The sequence below is a fragment of the Strix uralensis genome, chromosome 3 (genome assembly GCF_047716275.1).
Source record: "Strix uralensis isolate ZFMK-TIS-50842 chromosome 3, bStrUra1, whole genome shotgun sequence".
Taxonomy (NCBI): Eukaryota; Metazoa; Chordata; class Aves; order Strigiformes; family Strigidae; genus Strix; species Strix uralensis.
In genome coordinates, this window is record NC_133974.1 from 131,117,641 (window position 1) to 131,139,509 (window position 21,869).

A 21,869-nucleotide genomic window follows, 5' to 3' on the forward strand; every position below is an offset into this window, starting at 1 on the left:
ACAAGGAAGACTTTGATTCTTAGTTACTCAGATTGCAGGAGTTACTCAGGATTTAGAGCAGCCAAGCTTTTCTAAAACATACTTTCATCTACTGTGTTTTAAAATTCCATTATCAAACAGAAAATAGCCCTAAAATACCAATTTCTGTACTGTTGCATCAAACAGATTATGGTTCACTGATTGCTGGCTAGACAGGAAAGCAAATAAGAAGGACATAAGCTTCTGATTTGGGTGATTTTCCCTCTTCCTGGGTAAGGGCTCACACAATTTTTGCTGCTAAAGCCTTAGCATACCTTTTCATTTTCCATCATATGCTTAGGGCTTTTTTTCCTTAAGAGTTGTTTCAATCGCTTTCGCTTTTGCAGTGTTAAGATTTCTTAACCACCCCTGAAGAGTATTGCTGTGTGTTTTCAAGTCCGAGGACAATACTTTCCACTCAGGAGTCCATGGACCACCACAAACTCCTTTTGTTTCTATTCTTTCATATCAAAGAAACAGTGAAAATTGTATTTTTGCCAAGCTGACCAATGGGCTAATGAAGATTAGCAGAGACAGAAACCTGGCAAGCAAAAATATATCCTCCTAGCTTAAGGCTTTCATCCTATGACTTTTTTTCACCTGATCTGAACATTCTTGTTGTCTGTGAGGTGACAAAATAACTACTTACTGTTGTTAAATAACAGCAGTCTACAGAGAAACTATCTTTTTAGCACAATGTAGTGGACTTGAGGATTCAGACTGTATGAAAGTGTGTTCTGTGCGCGGTTATCTGGAGGCTGTCATCAGAGTCTACCCATATGAACAGAACTGGAAAACAGAAGTAGCTTTCGAATGTCAATTTAGAATAGATAAAGCAAAGAGCTCCCACTTCATTAAACACAATTGAGTCATATAGAAATTGGAGGAAAGAAGGAAAAAAAATCCCCAGAACGTGTACTAATGTCAATTGTAACTTGCTTGGCACACGCAACTGTGTTTTATGTGGTGTGTTGGAAAGAAATGAAGAGAATGCATGGAACACCTCCATGGAAAAAATACTTTGCTAAGGTAATGACGTTGACTACACAATTCTTACCAAGGGCTACCAGTAGGCAAAATGGGATGCTTAAAATTGACCTTTGAACGTGAACAGAAACGTTCACGTGTGCAAGTTAAACAAGGTGTCTGATTGCTGACATACTTGAGCATACAAGGTAGAGCTGTAGATTCCCACTACTCCGATATAGGCCAACCTTAAAAAGTCAACTGTTTACAAACTTTGCTCTCACAGACGATCCATAATTTGCACACACTTAGAACAAGCATAGAAGGGTGATAACTACTGAAAGATAATGGTACGTGTTTGGAGAGTCAGAGTATACATCTTACAGCTGAGTAAAAATCTGTGTGTACCACTATTTTCACAATGCTTGTTTGGGTGTTACAGGCAATGTTCTGGAGATGAGCACACATATCAGGGGCCTAAACTTTGCTGAATAAACTCCCTGAAAAAAAATGATTGTACATTTCTTCTTGGGTACTGAGCGGCAAAGCTCTATAACAGAACTGAGGTTAATTTTATAGCAATCTCCACTTTTATCTCATTTATCCATATCTCAATACTTTAAAAATATTACTTGTACATGCACATATCAACGTATGTTACCTTCGCTATATCCTCTTGGAATGCCACCAAGTTCAAGTATGATATATTGACCAGGTCTGGACCATAGACAACAGTTATCATTCGATTTTCCAGTCGACCTCCTAGGTTCCCAGCATCCAACAGTTCACGCAGTTTTGGATCCTGCAGGTAAATACAGTACAAACTAGTTAAAAATCTTTTGCAAATACTTATACCAAAAGAGGTGATGATTTCTGCAAATTCTTCAATTTTGGAAACTTGTGTTATTTTGAACATTTTAAACATGATGACACTAGGTTCTGATTGGGTTAATTATTCATTAAAATATTTAAAGTTATTAATCCAGAATAAAATCACTACTGTAAATCCTTCAAAGCCTTTGAAGTCTGTAGTGGTACAGTACAGACTAAAAGTTGTCCACTTAATGGCTTCACACTCCTCAGTTATTTTGCCTCAGAAGTTAAGCATATGTAAACTGTTTTGCTTGTCAAAATAACACAATCTGTCCAAAGGGTACTGGCCTCAGTAGAGAGATTCTCTGTGATTTTAATGGATTTTAGATAAAGCTTAAAATGAGAATTTAGTTTTTTCCTAAGGAATTAAGAAGACTGTCTGGAATTAACTGTCTTAAACACTATGAAATGAATAATGGAATTTTGGTGATGCCCTCATCTTTCTTCTTCGTATTCAAAAGGTCATCTATTATTCAAATTATTAGATATATTCCATTTATATTTAGTTTTTAGTGGTTTTTTTCAGGTTTATATCCAATATAGAATCATAGAATCACAGAACCGTTTAGGTTGGAAAAGACTTTTCAGATCATCGAGTCCAACTGCTAACCTAACACTGCCAAGTCCATCACTAAACCATGTTCCTAAGTCCCACATCTACACATCTTTTAAATAACTCCAGGGATGGTGACTCCACCACTTCTCTGGGCAGCCTGCTCCAATGCTTAATACAGAAATGACTACTTAACATTTCTGTGAAGGAAAGACATATTCAATGATTTTTATCAGCTAGTAAATAGGCTGAACCTCAGCTTCACTGGTAGTATAAGCATGTGAGAAAAAATTTCTGGTTATTTTGTAACTCTTCTAGTTTCTATTAGGCTGCAGCATTTCCAAGAAATGCACTCACTGTTTTTCAAACGAAGAAAACTGCTTGGTCCTTGGCCTCAAGATAAAGTTTATAAAGGTAAAGACAGAGGAAAAGAAGCCCTACATGACTGAATTCAATCCTCTGAATAGGGCCAGTATAATTTGAAAGCTCAGGTTTCCTAAAAGGCAAGATTTTTCAGTCTGGTACAAATACTAAAAAATGGCCAGTAAATAGTATCACTGTGGGATGACAGATTGTGTGTAGAGAGCAAATTATTTCAAAATTGACACAAATATATACTGCAGCTTACATTTCACTCTCATGTATACCCTTCTCCCCCCACTGTCTAAATATATTTAGTATTTATGGTACTTCTTAATATTTAATATCTTTTGAATAAGAATCTAAACCTCCACCAACTAATACAAATTAAATTTAGTATAACAGGATGATAAGCTTAGAATGATAAAAAGGGCCATTTTTCATGGATCTTGCAGGAAATCCTGTATCAACAAGACCTCGGTCTAAAGGGCATCTCCTGACTGGTATTGTATCTGCTTGTAGACAATGGAGTTATGCAGATGTTCACCAAACACTTCACAAGGTTTAGGAGAGCATTTTGAAGTATGGCATATTAGCTGGAAAGAAAGTACACAGCTGTCTATCATAAAATGCTGAACCTCATTAAATACTGGGTATGATGGCAAGTGTTGCAGGAAAACAGACAGAATAATCCTATTTGAGGGCTCTGTAAAGAAGGAATATGATTGTGCTCTGAGACAAAGATGATTTCATGGGTAAACAAGTTAATGACAGGCTTTTACATAAGAGAAAAACAGAAGAAGGCTATAAAAATAGTAGTTGCGTTTCACAGATGAGGATTTGAAGGAGAAAGACAAAGAAATTGAATAATTCACATCTAGGACAAAAGCTAGAGAAATGCCCTGAAGATGCTAAGTTAGTGGTGGTGTATTACTAGAGGGGTTACTTTCTTTTTTATTTACAGGCTGAATGTTACAAAGCTTTGTTTAAGTTCTCTGCGAGATGAGAACTCATCTGCTTTTTACTCTCTACCATTTCAAACCCAAAATCAGACTGATAAATGCTTCTGCTCAAGGGCCTGTCTGGGAAGAGCATCATTCTTTCTGAACTCAAACTGAACGGGATTTTCTATCTGGTTTTATTCTCTTTCACATAATTTGTCATTCCTTTCTTCCTTTCCCTGAACCTCTTGCTCACAGTTTCACTCTTGGTGATGAACTGCAATCAAATCAACAAAAGAAGAAAGAAGATAACCTTTTTCCTTTGCATTTATAGTCAACTATAGGACGGTCTCTGTGATGGATCATACTCTAGTTAGTCTAAGATACACATTAGCCACGCATCACAGAATAAAAAAGAAGCATATTTCAAATGAGATGCTTTTACAAAGCAAATTCATCAAAATAGAAGTTATCTGGGTCTAGCTCAGTAAGGTTTTGTAAGTGGGAAATCAGGCAACGTGAGTATGAATTTGGGCTTCCCAAATAACAGGATTTTTCTCCCAGTTTTAAAGGCAAGAAATTAGACAGACCATCCTCTGTGGGTTGCTGGGTTTGGACGAGTAAAATGTTGAATTCTTCTATTCCGTTTAAGACTTGTCTAACAAAGTCTGAGGCACACAGCAATACATCATCTGGCTGCCATCCAGCACCTATTATAAAAGCCATACACTGTGCATCCTGGGCTATCTCAGTGTAACCTGCAATGTGCTCCACAGGCTTAAAATAGGTATTTTTATTATAAGTTCGGTAAAAGAGAGTAATTTTGATACTAACAGGATTCACACTGTTTTGACTCCTGTCATGGGTGTATTTGCCCTTTAAGGGTGACAGATGCATTTCCACTTGTCAGTGACACTTTAGCCCCTAGCTGATGATCTAGGTCATATTATTTGGTCCTTAGATCTGAGGTTCTCAAACTCAGATACCAAAACAGACTGTCAGCTCTTCACATCCCTCATGAACAGCTCTGCTCCCTTATTACCACACTTAGCTGCAAACACTACTAAGGAGATGAGCAAAATATCCTTTATCAAAATCTTGAAGACTATCAAAGCGCTATGAATCAAAGCACTTTTTAAAATGTCAGCAAGTTTTCCTGTGGAGATGATAGGAAAGCACATGAAAAAAGACCAAGCAGCAAGACCAAATTTAGCTTCTTTTATGTAAACCGGATTATTTTGATAATTCCATTTTGAGGAACAAGACTGAAAGTCAGCTGCTGTTTGGAGCTGCATTTGATATACTAGCTCACGAGCGGACAGACAGGTTTTGGTGTAAGCTCTTTGCTAGACCGGGGCCGTATTATGACATATTGAGCTCTTTGAGAGACATTCAGAAGAATTATTCCTATTGAATATTGATTAGAGGTTTTTTTTTGAACACCTGAGCTACTGAAGCTCTGTCATGTCAGGGAACGTGCCCATGGGATCCTCAGTAAACATCAGGCTATTGACAATGCCCGTGTAACTCATCAAAGTTCCCTTCGTAGCACAATGATTTAAGTCTGCTTTGCTGTTTTTGGACAAAGGACCATCCTTTTGCCTCTTTTATTCAAAAGGTCTAAGGTGTCAGCTTGCTTTTTCCCTTCCACTAAAGTCTAGCAGGAGCTTCAGCTCAAGGACTGGAGCTGTCTGAAGACTTGCCCTGAATCCAGGTCAGGAGAGCCAGTGCTTCTTAACTCACCCCTGTGGTTAAAGGGCTGACAGATTTCCAGAGGGAGATGTAAATTGTGGGCAGGCAAATGCAGAGGAGGTGACAAGGATGGTATTGGCAGCACAGACAGCTTTAGAATCCATTAAAAATCAGATTAATCATGTCAGTTGAGGCAAGAGTTGGCCAGAGGATTATCCGCTTATTTGGTAAAAAGCCTTCCCTATTTGGTTCTGCTATCTCGACAAAACTATCGAAAGAAAATACACCTTAAATCAATCTGAAACAAAAACAGAAAACAGAAAAAAATAGCCAGAAGCATGAAAAAAAAATAAAAGCTTATGGAATTTCTACAGCTTTCATGAACAAATGCTGAATAATGTTGTTTTGTTAGAAACCAGGATCCTGTAGACAGATGGATAAAAATAGATTTTAATCAGACTTCCAAAACTTTCTCCTGTTTTATTTTCCTTTCGCTGGAAGTCATAAAAATAATGTAAATTTAAAGAGGCTACTCAGCCACTTTATGACAATCTCCATGAAGACTGCCTTCAGCTGTAGTTGGTGTTATTAAAATGTAGCTCTAAACACTGAAATCCCAATTAGTGTGTGCTCTGCATACTACAGCAAATGCTGTAACATCGTTTAATAGTATCTCCAGCTCTTTAAACTTTTTTCTGACAACTTGCAACACACCATCTGTCTGTGAAAATTTTCTGTTTTTTTTTTTTTAATACATTGCCATACATATATATAAAAGGCTGCCCTGCAGTTCTGTAGAACACAAAACACACTGTTTTAAACACACCAATGGGCAGCAGGTCAGCCAAGGTTTCACCTCAAGTGTAATGCACCACTTTTTGTTATGAATCCTTCTCAAAGCTGGAGGACCATCTCTGAGAGCAGCTGTCTCTGATCCCAGACCTACATTAAACAGTGAAAGAATCTGTCCTATGCTAAAGACTTTCCTCGGAGTTTAGTAGTTACAGACAATGTGATGGCCAAACTGGGTGATTATCAAAAGACTCAGCCAGAACTTCTGGGTTGCTAGAACAGTTGTGCAATTAAAGTATAGAGAATTTTTTCATGTTTGAAGACATCACTTTACAGTGTAAAAAATCTAAAGGAGTCATTATAGACTACACTACGCGTAGACTACATACAGTGTGTACTATATTTTCTATACAACATTCACTCCTGTGCATATAAAATGCCATACCCTCCCAGTCCCCTAACAGCTATCAACTGAAATTATTTTCTCATCCATCTCATGCAGTAAAACTTTGCCTTTAACATGCCAATTAAATACTGGAGTCCTACTGAAGCTGTAGGCATGAAAGGGGTCTGTCTCAGAGCCTCCAGAAAGTAGATGCCTAAGAAAACTCAACAAAAATCCCAAGCCAAACCCCCACCAAACCCTATACACAAACTCAGTGGTTATCAACTATTTTGATTATTTTCATTTGTCAATCTGACTCGTGAATTCCAAATTTTTTCTGTTTCTGGTACTAAATACATGCCATACTCCTTACTTAAAACACTGTATATAATGAAGCAAAAGTTTCTTTCAGTAAAGCAGGGTTGGACAGAATTATACATTTTGCTGTAGATTTTTCAACTATATTATGTAGCTATAAGGGTACTTCAGAATTCCCTAGATTCTATAACATAATCCCAAATTGTTATATTTGTGTCCTGATAACTTGAGGAGAGATTTGAAACAAAAATAGCAACAGACTTTCATCTTAAGTTTCATGCTCATCAGGATAAGATTTCCAAACATTCAAAAGTGCATTTATAATTTTCTAGCTCTTTGTGTATCCCAGGAGAGGGGAGATGGGGGGCAAAGAAGCATAATTAGACAGTTACATATGCAAAGAGTTTTCCAGGAAACACTCAAGTTTGTGCTTAAATTAAATGAAGAACCTTGCTAAAATAGGACCTTACATTGTGACTTTGTCAAAGGCAAAACTCCCACAGATTTTCTTCACATAGAAGAACATCTTATCTTCAGGAATGCCTTATCACAGAGTGTTTATCAACAAAAATGTATACGCATACACATATATATATAGCATGTGTATTTCATATATTTGACCCAGATTTCAGAATATCAGTTCTTAACACTTTAAGCACTAGGTAAGTTGCAGTTGTAGGGGCAGTATAAATAAGAAACACTAAGTGTCTCTTAAAATCCTACAGTTTTATACCCCTACGGCTAGCTAAGGGCTTCAGCAGACTTCCCAAGCCCCAGCTCCACTGAAGTGATCCAACTGAACTCTGCAGCTCACGCTGCCCAGCAGAGAAGACCAAATAAGGGTAGGAATTGCTTTCCAGCACTCTGCTGAAATGATGTTGTAGTGTCTGTGGTTGCTAAAGCACACAGTTCTGGTCTATAAGAATTCTTGAGTCCATGATGATACTTGAGAGTTGCTGCTTATCTTCGTCTCTACTAGTTAAGTGTCTCCTCTTGTCCAGTCACTCCATCTGCATCTACAGTCAAGCAAGACGTGAAGCACCTCCCTAGGCAGGTGTTTCCCCCTCCTGCCTCAGAGAGAAATCAAATACCGTCTGTTCTCTACCTAGTGAGTACACAAGGTGCAGGTGCAAGCCCTTTACAGGAGATGTTTAACTTCTGGCGGTGAGACAATCCCACCACAAGTGTCACACCCCAAACCTCTCCTTGCAAAGGGACCATCACTCTGCATTGCCTCTTAAGCAGCTGTGAACTGCTGTGGTGCACCTGTGTGACCCACCGAAACAAAATGCTCTTGCTAACTGGCTTAAATTTACTGTTAACAATCCCAATATAGATTTCAAAGCTGGTTCAAATAGCCTTTCTGTCACATATCACCTAGCAACAGTACAGGACTAAGAACTCCCCATCAAGTGGATTGACAGACTCATCCTTCAAAGAAACACGTTTTTCTTCTCTCTCTCCTTCCTTTGTTGAGACCAAAGTCAAAACTATCAAGTTTATATTTCAGCAATCCCTTTCACTGATTAAAGAGAATGTCCATACGTGGGAATCACACCTACAAAACTCAGTGACAGGATTTTGTCTGCCTTCCTTAATGACAGTCATGTGAAATGAATATACTCCAATTACTACATCAAAGATACTCAAAACAGTGTTCTCCAAACTCTCTTTTCCATTATTACACAGAATTCACAGGAAGTTTGATATTTAAATATAATCATTTATATCAAGTCATTCTTACCAAATTCATTATCATTAAACCAGAAATACATTTAGCCCAATAAAGATAAAAACTGCACTATGCTTTTATTACAAATATGTCTTCATACATTTCACAAAAGTGTATCAGATCAATATATGAAGAAAATATTTGCAAGTACTTCTCTGAAATTTCTTCTCATTTCTAGGTTTTCAGAATGGATTCCAAATTTTGCATGATATCACCATAGCTACCTATGCACAGAAATAGAGCCAGTATCTTGTTTAAGCACCCGAGTCATCAAGACACCATTTTTATGCAAACTAAGTCAGTGTGTACAAAACAAAAGGATGTTTCTTAAAAAATTACTCTCAATAATCTAAACTGGTCTTGAGTTGACCATCTGCTCAGTTAATACGGTGGTATATTTCTAGAGTATAACACAGTATTAGGTAAAAGGAAACAGAAATGCTTTAGACAAAGAGTCAGACCCTGGGGAAGGAGATCTGAGACATCCACTGACTTCTAGGACAGATCTTGCGTGGTACATGCAGCAATACTGAATGCCTCAGATGCAACTAAAATCCAAGGGCTGTTCTTCCCACAGAAATTACCAGGGATGAAAGGATACCGTAAACCATACATCAAACAGTCAACCCTGATTAACTCTCTCTGTGAAACACTTACTCCAGAACAATAATTGCGCTTCCCCAAATAGCTTAATCTAATTCCATGCTTGAAGTAAGAACATCAATACATCTTTACCAGGAAGAGGTTATGAAGAATAGTAAAGCTACTTCTTTTCCTATGATGTAAAACTTTTGAGGAAGAGAGAGTATGTGCCTGCATAAAACATACTTTTCTTTGGTAGAGAAATAAGACGTAAGCAAATATATACCTGTACAAATAATATTTAACTTCAGAAAGGAGAGGTCTGTGTCAATATGCATTTCCAAATATAATTCTAACTTTGAGTTCTGAAAATGTGGGATGAGTTCTGAGATTTCATGTTGAATTTCTACAATAACCACAGTGCAAGACACAGGATTTTTAAAAACATGTTATTAATCGGTATTTTTATAATACTTATGGACCCCCTGAAAAAATGTTGAGTGTTATGCCAGCAACCAGGTCAAGGGGACAGATGCACCCTTAGCAAGTTCACAGACGACACCAAGTTGGAGGGAGAAGCTGAGGTGCTGGGAAGGAAGGCTGATAGGTCCCCTCCAACGTACAATTTTCTATTACACCATGATTTCTGTACCAGATGGGACCACCTGTGTTACAAGAATTTGCTGGAGACAACACTATAAACTTACTGATAGATATTCAGTCGAAGAAATTGCCGAAGATGCTATTGCTCCTTATAGGATAAAATCAGATTGACTTCTGGGGGAAAGGGAGGGATATATGCAAATGAAGTCAACTTCAATGCCGTATTCAGTGAAAACAGGATTTTATATAAAATACAAACAGAATGAATTGTACGTGCCAAGGAAAAGTCCGGGGACAAAAATAGGGCCACCTCATTCCTCTTTTTCTGACCTTTCTCACAGTTCAAGTGATCCAAATCCAGCTTCCCTGGCGCTCTCATGCTCCCATGACAGAACACTAAGCAAATATTCAGCCTGCATATTTGTTTAGTTCTTCTTCTTAATGTTCATATTTCTCAGATTTTACTTTTTTCAGGGGGTTTTTAGTTTCAAATTGGTTGCAAGACTGTGTTTTCTAAAAAAACCCCAAGTGACAGTATAAACCATCTAAGTAAAACCAGGCCAAATGGGGTATTTTTCAGTCCTTTTGGATGTGGTTGTGATTAATATGAAGGTACTCTTTATCTCACAGTGCAAATCTTAATTTAAATGACAATTTAAAAAAGGCAAAATACCTGGAAGCTACAACCATGCACAATCTTCCTCTAGATGTTTTCTAACTCAAGAACATTTTTATCAATTTTTATTAGCTGCGGATGGTTCATGATTTTAAAAATGACCTTTAAGCACGCACATTTCCTTTCACTGCTTTCCCTTTCTCAAAATACTTTGAGATTTTCTTCAGTATAATTTTAAAGGAAGAGATGAAGAGAGAGTGGAGAAAAGGAACTTCTCTCATTTTCATGTTACTTTTGTTAACTCATTTTCTTTGGTCTGTATGAGACTATTTGAACTATAAAAAGTCTTAGAATGAGATGATTTCTACAGCAGGTTGCACAGCACATAAGGGCAGGAATAGCTGAACAGCAGCTTAATTTTCACTTATCTATAAATCTTGTACACATTGTTCTTCCAATTCTGAATTGATGCGTACAGTTATTTTAATAGGGTTACTTCAGAGGTTGAGGTACAATCAGCTATTCATTTATACATCGTCTGTAAAAATCTAAGACGCTTGGAATGAGCTGAATGAGAGGTATTGCATGAATGCCCACTACGCTTTTTGGAGTGCTCCATAAGGGCTGGAGTACGACCACTTGCATTTTAATGCGTTTTTTTAGCTGGTGGAAGTATGTACATCCAGAAGGTCTGTACTGCTGAATGCACCAACTACCCACCCTGTATAAAAATAACAGATGAAACACAGAAAGCTATAATTGAAAACATCTCACTAACGAGCTGTTTATTATTGCAACATTTCAGACACACTCATCAGCAGAAAAAAAAGAAGAAAAAAAAAAGGAGATATCCTGTTTGGCCATGCTAGCATTATTTTGCTCTATCTTATCTGTTTGTGAGGACATGTTTTGCTATAATTTTTTTCAATTACAAAGTCATATGGGATGCTTACTGCTAAAGGTTTCAATTTACCTGATTTTACTTATTACAAACACTATTCCCATTACCTTTAAGTATTTCATTCTAGGAAACTCATTTGCAGTATAGCAAAGAAAAATAAACCATTTCAATGATGATGCACCAAATCATAATTTTTTCCTTCTTGGACCATACCAGATACTCAGCTCCTGCAAATCAGACCACAAGCTTACAACAGACTCTTAATAGCACATCTATTTATCTACTGACTGCCAACAACACGTTCTCCTGCACTGTCACTTGTCACAAAACCTTCACTACATCTTATTACATATCAGTAACGATAATTCAGAAGTAGAATATATTTAGACTCTTGACATTTGAAAACTGGTGCAAAATTGGCCAGTACAGATGAACTTACTTCCTGCAGATCTCAAGAGAGTTGTCCTGGCTCATGGTGACTGTTCAGCTCAATGGGAATCAGAGCCAGGGTACCACAAAGGCAAGGGAGCGCTTATTGGCTGAATGGTGCCTTGACTCTGAAAACAGAACTACAACCATAAAACCAGCTAAAAAACACCCATGGCAAAATCATACAGCAGATGGCACTGCTTCAGATAGTAAAGTTAAGAGAGAGGAAGTAATGTATAATCAAAACAAATTATTTAAGATTGCTTTTTAAAAGTTGGTTGGCTTCAATTTACTGCAGAGAAGATGATCTTCTGTAAGTACATTTTAACTTTTTATATAGGTATGTAACAGAAAAAGACTAGAAACGGATTCCTGTTTTAGGAGACAACATGACTACTGAAAAAAAGAAGTAAAATCTACAAAGTATGAGTAAGAACTACAAATATGTTTTTTTGGCGGAGGAGAGAGAGAAAACAATGAATAAATGCAGAAACTGGATTCGGGTGGTTGTATGACAGCTTAATTTTACTACCTGTGAAAGTACAGGAAACATGTTCAGTCTTTGCTAGGAAAAGAACATCCAAACACTAATGTGTTTGGCAAGCAGCTGCAGAGAGAAGGAATTCTTCAAGGGATGCCATGGACCTTATTTTAAGCCGTTGGTTTTGTACTCTATGGTTTTGAGAAATAATCGATGAAGGGGATATAAAAAGGGTGGCTGGATCGATTTGAGATCAGACTCGAAGAAGAACATAACACATCAACTTGGAGAAGAGTCCTGATGGATATCCCAAGTACTACATACTTGTGAGCAGCCAAACAATGTGAGAATACCAAGATAAGGATGATGGAAAATCAGTGCAAGAAGAAAGTGATGGAAATGGTCCCAAAAGAAAATAGGACTATATGGCATGAGGTCTACACGAAGAAAAAATCCAGATGCGGATATTTGGAGCAGTGAGCAACTTTGTGCATCTGAATTATACATGTGTTATAAACCCCAAAACTACTCATAAATTGATGTCTCTGCCTGTACATCTGCAGGTATGAAGTATTAAGACAACTACACTTAGAAGTAGTGTCAGCAGTTAGACCCAACCTGTTCCTTCAAGCTTCTCCATTTTTCTTAGTTTTTCTCATGGTTCATAGGAAAACCAACAGGGACAATAGCTGTTGCTCTGTAAAAACCAGACAATACTCGGTGAACATCTCTTCAGTTAAAAACACAACTGCATCCTTGATATCCATCGACGGTTCGTTGCCACAGCAGAAATAATTAAATGGCAGTTTGGGAAAGTGCGAGGAGGCAAAGGGTATTTGCCACCTCAAAACCGCTCACGATTTTGTGAACTTTGAAACCCCTTGTCTAAGTACCAATATCAGCTGATGAACTGAAATTAAGAGGTAACTGGAATTCTGCACTAACTTACATCCTTAACAACTCTCCAATTCAAAGAGGTTAACCTGGATTTACAGTAGCTGAGAAAGGGTAAAAATTGGCAGAGGAAGTTTAACAGATATTAATTATTTTTAAACGTGCCTTGTACAAACCATGGCAGCTTGGAAAGAATTCAATTTCTTACATTTAGAAGGTGGATCAGCACTTCTTTTCCTAATATCACTTGCTAAGTGCCAGAGAGACTTCTGGTTATCCAAGAATTTAATGAACTACATCCAACAATTTAAGGCTGTTTCATTTAGATAAGAGGCTTTCCAACTTAAAGGATAAAACAGCCTTCAAGGCAGTGGAAAATAAAACACATTTTGATGTGTATAAACTACCCAAGCAGTTAGTTAATTCTAAAAATCACATTTTAGCTGGGGGAAGTTGAGTAAATAGGCTTGGCATGCAGGCTGTGGACCAGAAGAGCGCACGGGAGGCTGGCAAGTCCTGCAAAAACTCCAGGTCACACTTTGTGCTCCCCACTTTGCCGTATTTCCCAGGGATCCCCAGTGGAGTATTTCACTGAGCAAAACTATGCACTCCAGGGTTTGACCAAAATATTTCTGAAAGGTTATGAAGTCCAATGCTTTTTGAAAAAGGAATTAAAAATATTTTGTACACATAAGATTATGGCACTGAGGGTACACTTTATCCAGTTGGATCCTTTCCAACACATCTTAGGAAAAACAAATAGTTAGAATGTATGCAATTAGGAAAGGAATATTCTGCAAATAAGAGAATATTCTGCAAATAAGAGTATATCCTACATGTCACTTCCCCAAAACAACATCATTTGACACTATGGGTTTTAAAGTGTAGTTTGAATAAAGATGTATCTTAAGTGGATATTAACTTCAAGACAGAATTTAAAAGCTTCTCTAAAATATTTCTGTTGTTGGAGCTAGGTTTTCAGCTATTTTAAAACAGTAGCCTGGTGCTTATGCAGTAATTTATTTTTTTTTTAATTCAGTCTTTTCAGACAAACCAAATTGCGTAAAGCATTTGCCCACAGAAAACTTTAGTGAAAGGCAAATGGTCCTTTCGACACAACGAACCAGTGAGGTGTAATACCAGACTACACTCGCTCACGACACGAATGCTAGTCTGTAGACAATTTAACATGAGATTTAAATATACCAGATCAGGTAAGACGTGGCCTTTGCTCTGGAAGACCTTTGTGTTTCTCAACACTCTTTTGTCTCTCCAGCTAAGGTGGGGAGCTGTTGTATTCGCAGCACAAAGCCAATTTCAACAGTGATCAACCGCCAGCAAGGAGCAGGAGACAAGAAGATCGGCTGAAAGTGCAGCACTTGTAGGAAGATTGATGAAGCCAGGGTTTAGTCTAAAGCTGAAAAGATTTAAGGGTTTTGGATCAGACTGTTGGGGAATGAGATGCATGGTTAAATCCCTGATGCTGCAACTTGCTAAAATTGGTTATCCAGAAACCCATACAACTCTTTCGCTGTGCAACAGGCTGGAGGATCAAGGAAAGACAGCCTGACCCTGACCTCCAACAGTAATTGTAATTCGGCTCTACCACACAGTTCTTATGTTTTACAGCACACATTATTAAAATGCATTAATACCTTGCATTTCTTGAGTTCTTTTTTTCCCCTCATTTTTTCCCTATCCTTTAACAGGAAATAAGGAAACAAACACAAAACCTGGACATTTCTGGTTGTAACAGAGGTGAAAAATACTGAATTTCAGTGTCTTCGCTTCCTCCCTCTGTAAATTGAGTTTTTCTCTCTTTTGCTTCTCTTAAAATCTACTGAATTTCATTTTTCTTATATTCCATCAACAGCTCTTGCCTCACTGAAAGTGTTAACACAGCAGAAGTCTTTTTTTTCTTTAAAACATTTTTAGAAAGAGAAATAAATGTATGCTTCATACTTACACATCTAAATAGACTCTGAAGTGATAAAGCATATAACCTCATTGCATTAATAGGAATCGAGTTAAGACGTTTCCTTTCTTGCATGATTATGTAGCTGAGAATGCTACTTTGCAAAGCCCAAAGAACCCATCTCTGTATTGGCTTACAGTAGGAGTATACCTTGCAACAGAAAATGGCACCATGCCCTTTATATATTTATACCCCCTAGAAATTAAAAGCATCAAGATACGTCTGGTTAATAATTCTGTCAGCATGGTAATGCTTCCCACTGACTACATCCGAGGCCCCCTCGTCGTGTAAAGGGTTTGGAAGGGGATGCTGTAGTTTAGCCATTCCCCACCAAGCAGCTGGAGGGGTGGTGTCATCTTATATATGTATATATATATATTTTTATTTCTTTATTTCCTCCTCCTCCAGTGCAGCCTTTCCTTGCAGCGTTGTCACTATTTTCTCCTCTCTGGTGATGGAGGCCTGACTATATTATTTTTCTTTCCAGATTTCAATGTATAATGTCTCCAAAGACGACACAGAATTGACATCTGTATCCCTCTACTATGAGACAGAAGTAACATGTCTTAGGTCTGCTAAACATTTAAGTACCCTTTGAAGATTTATGAATGTGACAATTTCAATTCTGTGGAGACATATGCAACTGCTGAATGCGGTGTGGAGAGAAAACTCTGGAGCAAATGCTCTGCTGGTGTGAAATAATGACATCTGTTTGCCCCAGGTCAGGGCCTCACATCACTTCAATATTGAATTGCACAGTTGGACTGCTCTGGTCTAGCATTATTATTGTACATAAACAGATCCTAAGAGCTAATGCGGTGCACTGCATTTCTATTCTTTGCAATGTGTATGCAGTATACAATACTACCCTGTTGTTTTACAGCAGATAAGAAAAAACTTGGTGTTTTGTTATTTTTTTATAACTACAAAAAGTCTATGGAAGCTTCCAGTAATTTTCTGGTGCATTTAACTCTTTAAGGGAGACTTATTATAGAAAACTGAATCTCAACAGTACTTCGAAAAACTCTTCTAAGTCTGTGAAATTGGATCTTTACAGCAGCCTCGCAAACAAGGCTACCTGGAATGACAGTGACTCCCAACCACTCACACACGCAAAATGGGTGACTTACCCCACAAGCAAAACAACCCCCCTACAGATAAAACTCTTGTATGTGATGGATTGATATTATAAATAGAGAGATCAATAGTGCCTGGAGTCAGCCTGAATGCTTAAATTAATGTCTCCCCAAAATAGCAGTAATACAAGGCCATGTGGCACATGTTGGCACCTACTTGAGACTACAGAGTGTGAGCACTACAGGGTCAAAGTCATCCAGGGACCTTTTCTTCCCTTTTCCATATTTTCCATCCCATTTAGATACTTAAATAGGTTAGGGTTTGTTTTATTTGTTTGGCTGTTTTTTTTGAAAAAAAGACCTGAATTCATGTCTTTGGCAATCTGGAATCCTTTGAGAATATTGTATTTTTAAAATATTTATGTAATAAAATATATACATATTTATATCAATATAACATAATTTATATTGGCACCATGATCTGTTTTTAATCTTCACACACCATAGTGGTGATTGTGGCATCACTTTCTGTGACTGACTGAAAGTGGCTACTCACTGTGCAAGCACATGTAACAACACAGAGTAAAATCTCAGTAAATTTTTAAATGTCTATTTAGATTTTGGTTTTAATCCTGTCTCATAACTAAGCTACTAGAGGAAGGGAACAACAATAGGCTTTGAAAGAGGGCTAAATGTAACATTGGGAAACTTATTATTTGGGCAGGAAAAGAAGTACAGCCTTACACCTTCCCGTGGAAAAATATTGTGCCCGATAAAACAAACGGTGAATGGAAGTACACTTGAGTAAAGTTCTGGGCGGAATTCCAAGAAGAAATTTATTTTTGGCTTATCAAGTTTCTGATCTGCTTTTTAAACCAGGCTACTGAATAGGTATAAATCTCCTGAACAATATGGATCTCACTATAGGGACAGAAACTTTTAGACTACAGTGGGTCTTATCTACCCAGATATCCGAGTCCTTTAACTGCAATTCTAATGAGATACTACAGTAGCTTGTCCAAAATCAGAATCATACTAATGTTTCAGATAGATTTAAAAATTTTTTTAAAACCTCAGACAACCCCCCTCCCAACCTACCACCACTGGTATTTTCAGTATTAATACAAAAGAATGGAGAAATTTAAATTATAATGGAGAAAATTTGAATTACAGAAAGTTAGGATGATTGACACAAATAAACTTACTACTGCCCCCAAACCAGTTTGCTACAGCTTACTACTTGGCTGGAACCTTTAGCAAACACATCTTAATGTCACAGATTTAGTTTCTTGATATTTTCCATCATTTAGCACCATCAGGCAGGTTACAATCTAATCTGATACAACTCTTCTCTGCCAGCCCTAAATAAAATGGATTTTTCATGTCCTTCATTTTATCTTTGCTCAGCCTTCAAACTCTGGAAACTTGATCTTTATTTTTTTGACACCATGCCTGGCTTGTCATTTTCTGAAAACAAGTGTAGTACAGAGAGTCTGATTCAGCTGTCTAAAGAGCAATTGCATGCAATACCAACATCACCCCTCACAGCAACTGCACCATCAACTCTCCATACGATCTGTAAAGCCACTCTATTGCCTCACTGGATGGTCTCACAGAATAAAGAGTGATACACAGAAAATAAACAGATTAAAATTAACACTATGTTGGAATAAATAAGAAAAAATGTTGGGGTTTTTTTTTTAACATTTCCATTTTTAAAAAAAGCACTTGCAAATAGCAAGTCCACAGCAATCCAAGACGACATTTTTGAGAAGAGTATTGGGTCAGTTTTTGGCTCAGTGCCTGACTCTACTGTCATTTTGCAAGCCATTTGAATTTTTGTTTGCTTCTTCTATCTGTAAAACACATTTAATGATACCCATGTCTTCTGTCAAGGGTTCTGTGATCTACAAAGCTGGAAAGTGCTGTCTAAACTCTTGATTCATTTGGTGCCTTCCAATGAAAGGCTCCAGTCTTCTTGACAGATCTGAAGTGCATAACATCTAATAATCTCCTCCATCTTCCTGACAGTGCCTCTTCTCAAAATCTCTTTTCATTTCTTTAGGTTTTGTTCTTTGGACCTTACTCAGCCTTTATGAAGCTTGGTATAACAAATCAATCTACATCATTCTTCTTAGAAGTCAAGGAAAATCATGGCCAAATTCTTAGCCTCTGGCCACGGTTGCTCTAAGCCCGTGAGAGGAATATTCATACAACCTACACTAGGCATGTAATCCCAGAGAGGTTACAAGAGAGACGCTTCTCCTAGATCAGTTATTTAGTGTTGTATGATGATATTCAAATGCCCTCAATTCCTTGGACATTCCATTGGAGTCAGAAGACTTGGCTTAGATCAGAGATGCCACACACGGAGATTCTGCACCTTCTTTCAGAAACCTGTAAATGTCACAGCAAGTTCATGCTCCAGTGAAAGCAATGAAATAAATGGATAATGAAAGCATGGAACACAACAAACTTCCTTGCTTTTTACTGCACCCAGTACAACCTCTACCCATATGCAAGCCAGCGCCTTTGAGATGAGCAAGCTTCTCCAGAAGGATGCCCGCTGACTTCATGAACCAGGAAGAGAAACTAATGAACTCAACAGATCTTAGCTAATTCTGTGACAAGGGGAAAATTGAAATCTCACACCTTAAAAAATAAGGAAAAGAAAAAGACTTTCTTAGACACACTGACATGAGTTTTCTGCTGCTTCTCTTGAGACATCCTCCAAGATCCTTTCCAGACAATGAAGTATGCTTACTGTTTCAAAGGAAAACAAATGTCTATTGAAAAACAAGTTCCTATTTTTCAAAAGCTCAGAGTAGCTCTACATGCTTTTTCCCCTCAGATCAAGTGCCAGCAGCAGTTGAGCAAATACCTGACCATAGCATATTTTATTAGATCAACTGTCAGGCAAATTCTTTTTTGCCATTAAAAAAAACACAGCCACACATAAAAAAAGGAAAACAAGAAAAGCAAAATAGGAAGGACTTTTCTTGGTGGATTTCTATGAAGATTGCTTAAAAAAACTTCCAAAGAACTAAATTAATGACATTAATGGAAGCACTATGCAAGTGGACCTAAGAGATGCTGAATATAACACACAAATATAGCCTAGGGACTGGCTGATCGTCTGCGGCGTGAGCAGCCCACGCTGTAGCCATATCCATCTACCTTCTGGTTCATTTTGCTGTGTCTAGACAGAAGTGGTATAAAACATTTACAAGGTAATGCAGCAAAATTACAGAATAAAATGTGAATTTAAAGCTTTGCTCAAAAGCTAGCTCAAATATTAGTATACTGTGTGGCTCAAGTATCTATTTATGTTCAGCATGCATTGAAGGACAGCTCTAGGGTTCACCTTGTCCTCCAAACCCCCAAGCCATCAGGATAAAGGAGCTGCTGGAGCCCAACACAGCTCCCACCACGCCTACAGGTTCAGTCTGCTTTCAAAGCAAGGATCTGCTCTTAAATTTCACCTTGAAAGTACAGGGAACGTAGCTGTGCGTGCCCAGCCATCCTGCAAAACAGGCATGGCTTTAGGACACCAGTTCTAGTGACATCCAGGTGTTGTACACGCAAATGTGGTGCCATCCTACCCAGTGAACGGGAAGGGCTGTGTTCAGGACTTCAGTGTAGTGACTGATGGACCTGGAGAATAAAAGAGCATTTGGGATGAACTATGCTGGTACTCTTTCAGAAATGAAGCTGTACCACGGGGAACAAACCGTATTAATGCTTGCTTTTGTGAATAATCCCATTGATTTCAACATGAAAGCCTGAATGAGTAAGTCCCACATTCACATGACAATAAAGAAAAGCAAATGCCCACAGAACACAGGAAAGAGTTAGGTAGGTGTGGGCTGCTTTAATGTGATGTTCTTAGAATAAAATAGTCGTAGGGCAATGGCTTCCCACCGACACAAGAGTAATTAGGCAACACTGAATCAAGCCATGAAGAAACAAAATGTCTGCCCTTTCCTCCTTTTGCTTTAACGGTGCTGATTTCTCTCACGATCTTTAGTGGGAGCTTCGCAGAAGAGGAGAATGAGTCCAGAACAAGGCAAGAGGTAAATATTATAAATTGCGGTTTACCCCTAAATTTCTCGTTTACCTCCTGTTGATGGTGGGAGCTGTGCAGGCACTCAGAGTGTAACCGGGCTGTCCAGTCTGGCAAAACAGTGAGCAGATGCTTGACTGAAGCGCCTGAGTAGTCCTGTTAAAATCAGTTTACTGCAGATTCACAAGTAAGATGCCCAGAAAGTTCACTTTGGGTTTGGTTTTTTTAAAGGACTTCAATTGCATTTACATTTACTGTAAGAACTCTTTACATTTCCAGTGTGGCTTGAACGGGCTTTCATATAAAGAAACCCGCTTTATTTTCTTGTTTGAATGTACCTGTTTCTGATATATTTCTTTTTCAAAGGTGTGACATTTTAACATGGGCTTATGAAAAAACAAATGCTATTTAGAGAAAGGTATATATTTTTGTAAGAGTTCTAATTTAAAAGGAGCTGAAAATAAGCCCTTAAAATCTTCGAAGAATTATATTGCTCAGGTACAAAATACTGAGAAAACTGATTATTTTTCAGGCAGTAGAAGAAACAAGTAAGTGGCTTTGATATTTATAAGACAATGTCACTTTCTTTTCCCTTTCCAAGCCTTATTTTAAATATTTAGATTTGAAAGTAGCAAGAAGCCTCGCTGTGTTTTTAGACAGAAAGAATGAAGTATTTCATAAGAGAAGCAGAAAGGTTTTCTGTCTGGGGAGAAAGCAGTGGAAAAGGGGATGGGGAGGATGGCTCACATGCCTGAGACAGTTTTTCCAATTAAGACATTTTTCAAGTATAATTTTTTAATAGACTTTTAACTTGACTCAGATAAACCCGAGACCCAGACCTGCTCTCACCAGGGGTTTGTTCTTGGAATTAATACAGGCCATTTTCTAGAAGGAAAGAAACAATATTTAAGAAAGATTAATTCTTAGAGAAGAACTAATTTCTGCACTAAGATTCAAGAATTTGGCCAGCATACTTTGTGGACAATAAAGAAATGCTATACATGTATAAGATTACTGTCCAGACACCAGTGACTGGACAAAAGGTTTTTCAGAAAATAAGGGTCGTGGGTCTGAAGCTATGCCCCTAACTCACTCCCTGTTATGTCACAATACTGCAAGATACAAATATTAGCTCTGACTCCTTGGTAAAAATTAAGATTAACAGGGCAGGACCTGTCTCTGTGGACTTCTACTGACCATCAGCCTCATGGAGATTGTGTGGAAGCAAAGGGGAGCCCTTGTTCTGCAATCACTACGGTTTCATCGGGGCTTTAGCACCTACCCTGAGCAGCGGCTGCCAGTCACTCATCCGAATGTCTTTCCTGATCTGTCTGGACCTTTTCTGCCCATTATTCTTTCCATTTCCCTACTTCGTGTTTGTGTATTTTAACCAATACACTCTACACACTCGGGAAAACCTTTAATGGGAAAATCCAGGCAGGCTGGCTCCTGTCAAACACAGCTATAGCCATACTCCATACCTGTGCACTTCCAAAATAAAGAAGGAATACACCTGCCATGCAGTTGGATGGAGACTTTTGTCACTAGCTCTGGCACTGGTTCATTTCCAGGTACACCAGCATTTATATACACAATGAGAACGCACGTGACTATATATG

General features: G+C 38.0%; 1 protein-coding gene across 4 annotated transcripts in view; it reads right to left on the reverse strand.

Moving 5' to 3' along the window:
* Positions 1-21,869, reverse strand: part of PLCB1 (phospholipase C beta 1) — a 406,093-nt gene that overhangs the window by 159,001 nt on the left and 225,223 nt on the right. For all 4 annotated transcript variants that reach the window (XM_074864428.1, XM_074864427.1, XM_074864429.1 and 1 more), the window contains exon 4: positions 1,646-1,786. In XM_074864428.1, coding sequence (XP_074720529.1) covers positions 1,646-1,786 — 141 coding nt within the window. The remainder of the gene's footprint in view (positions 1-1,645; positions 1,787-21,869) is intronic.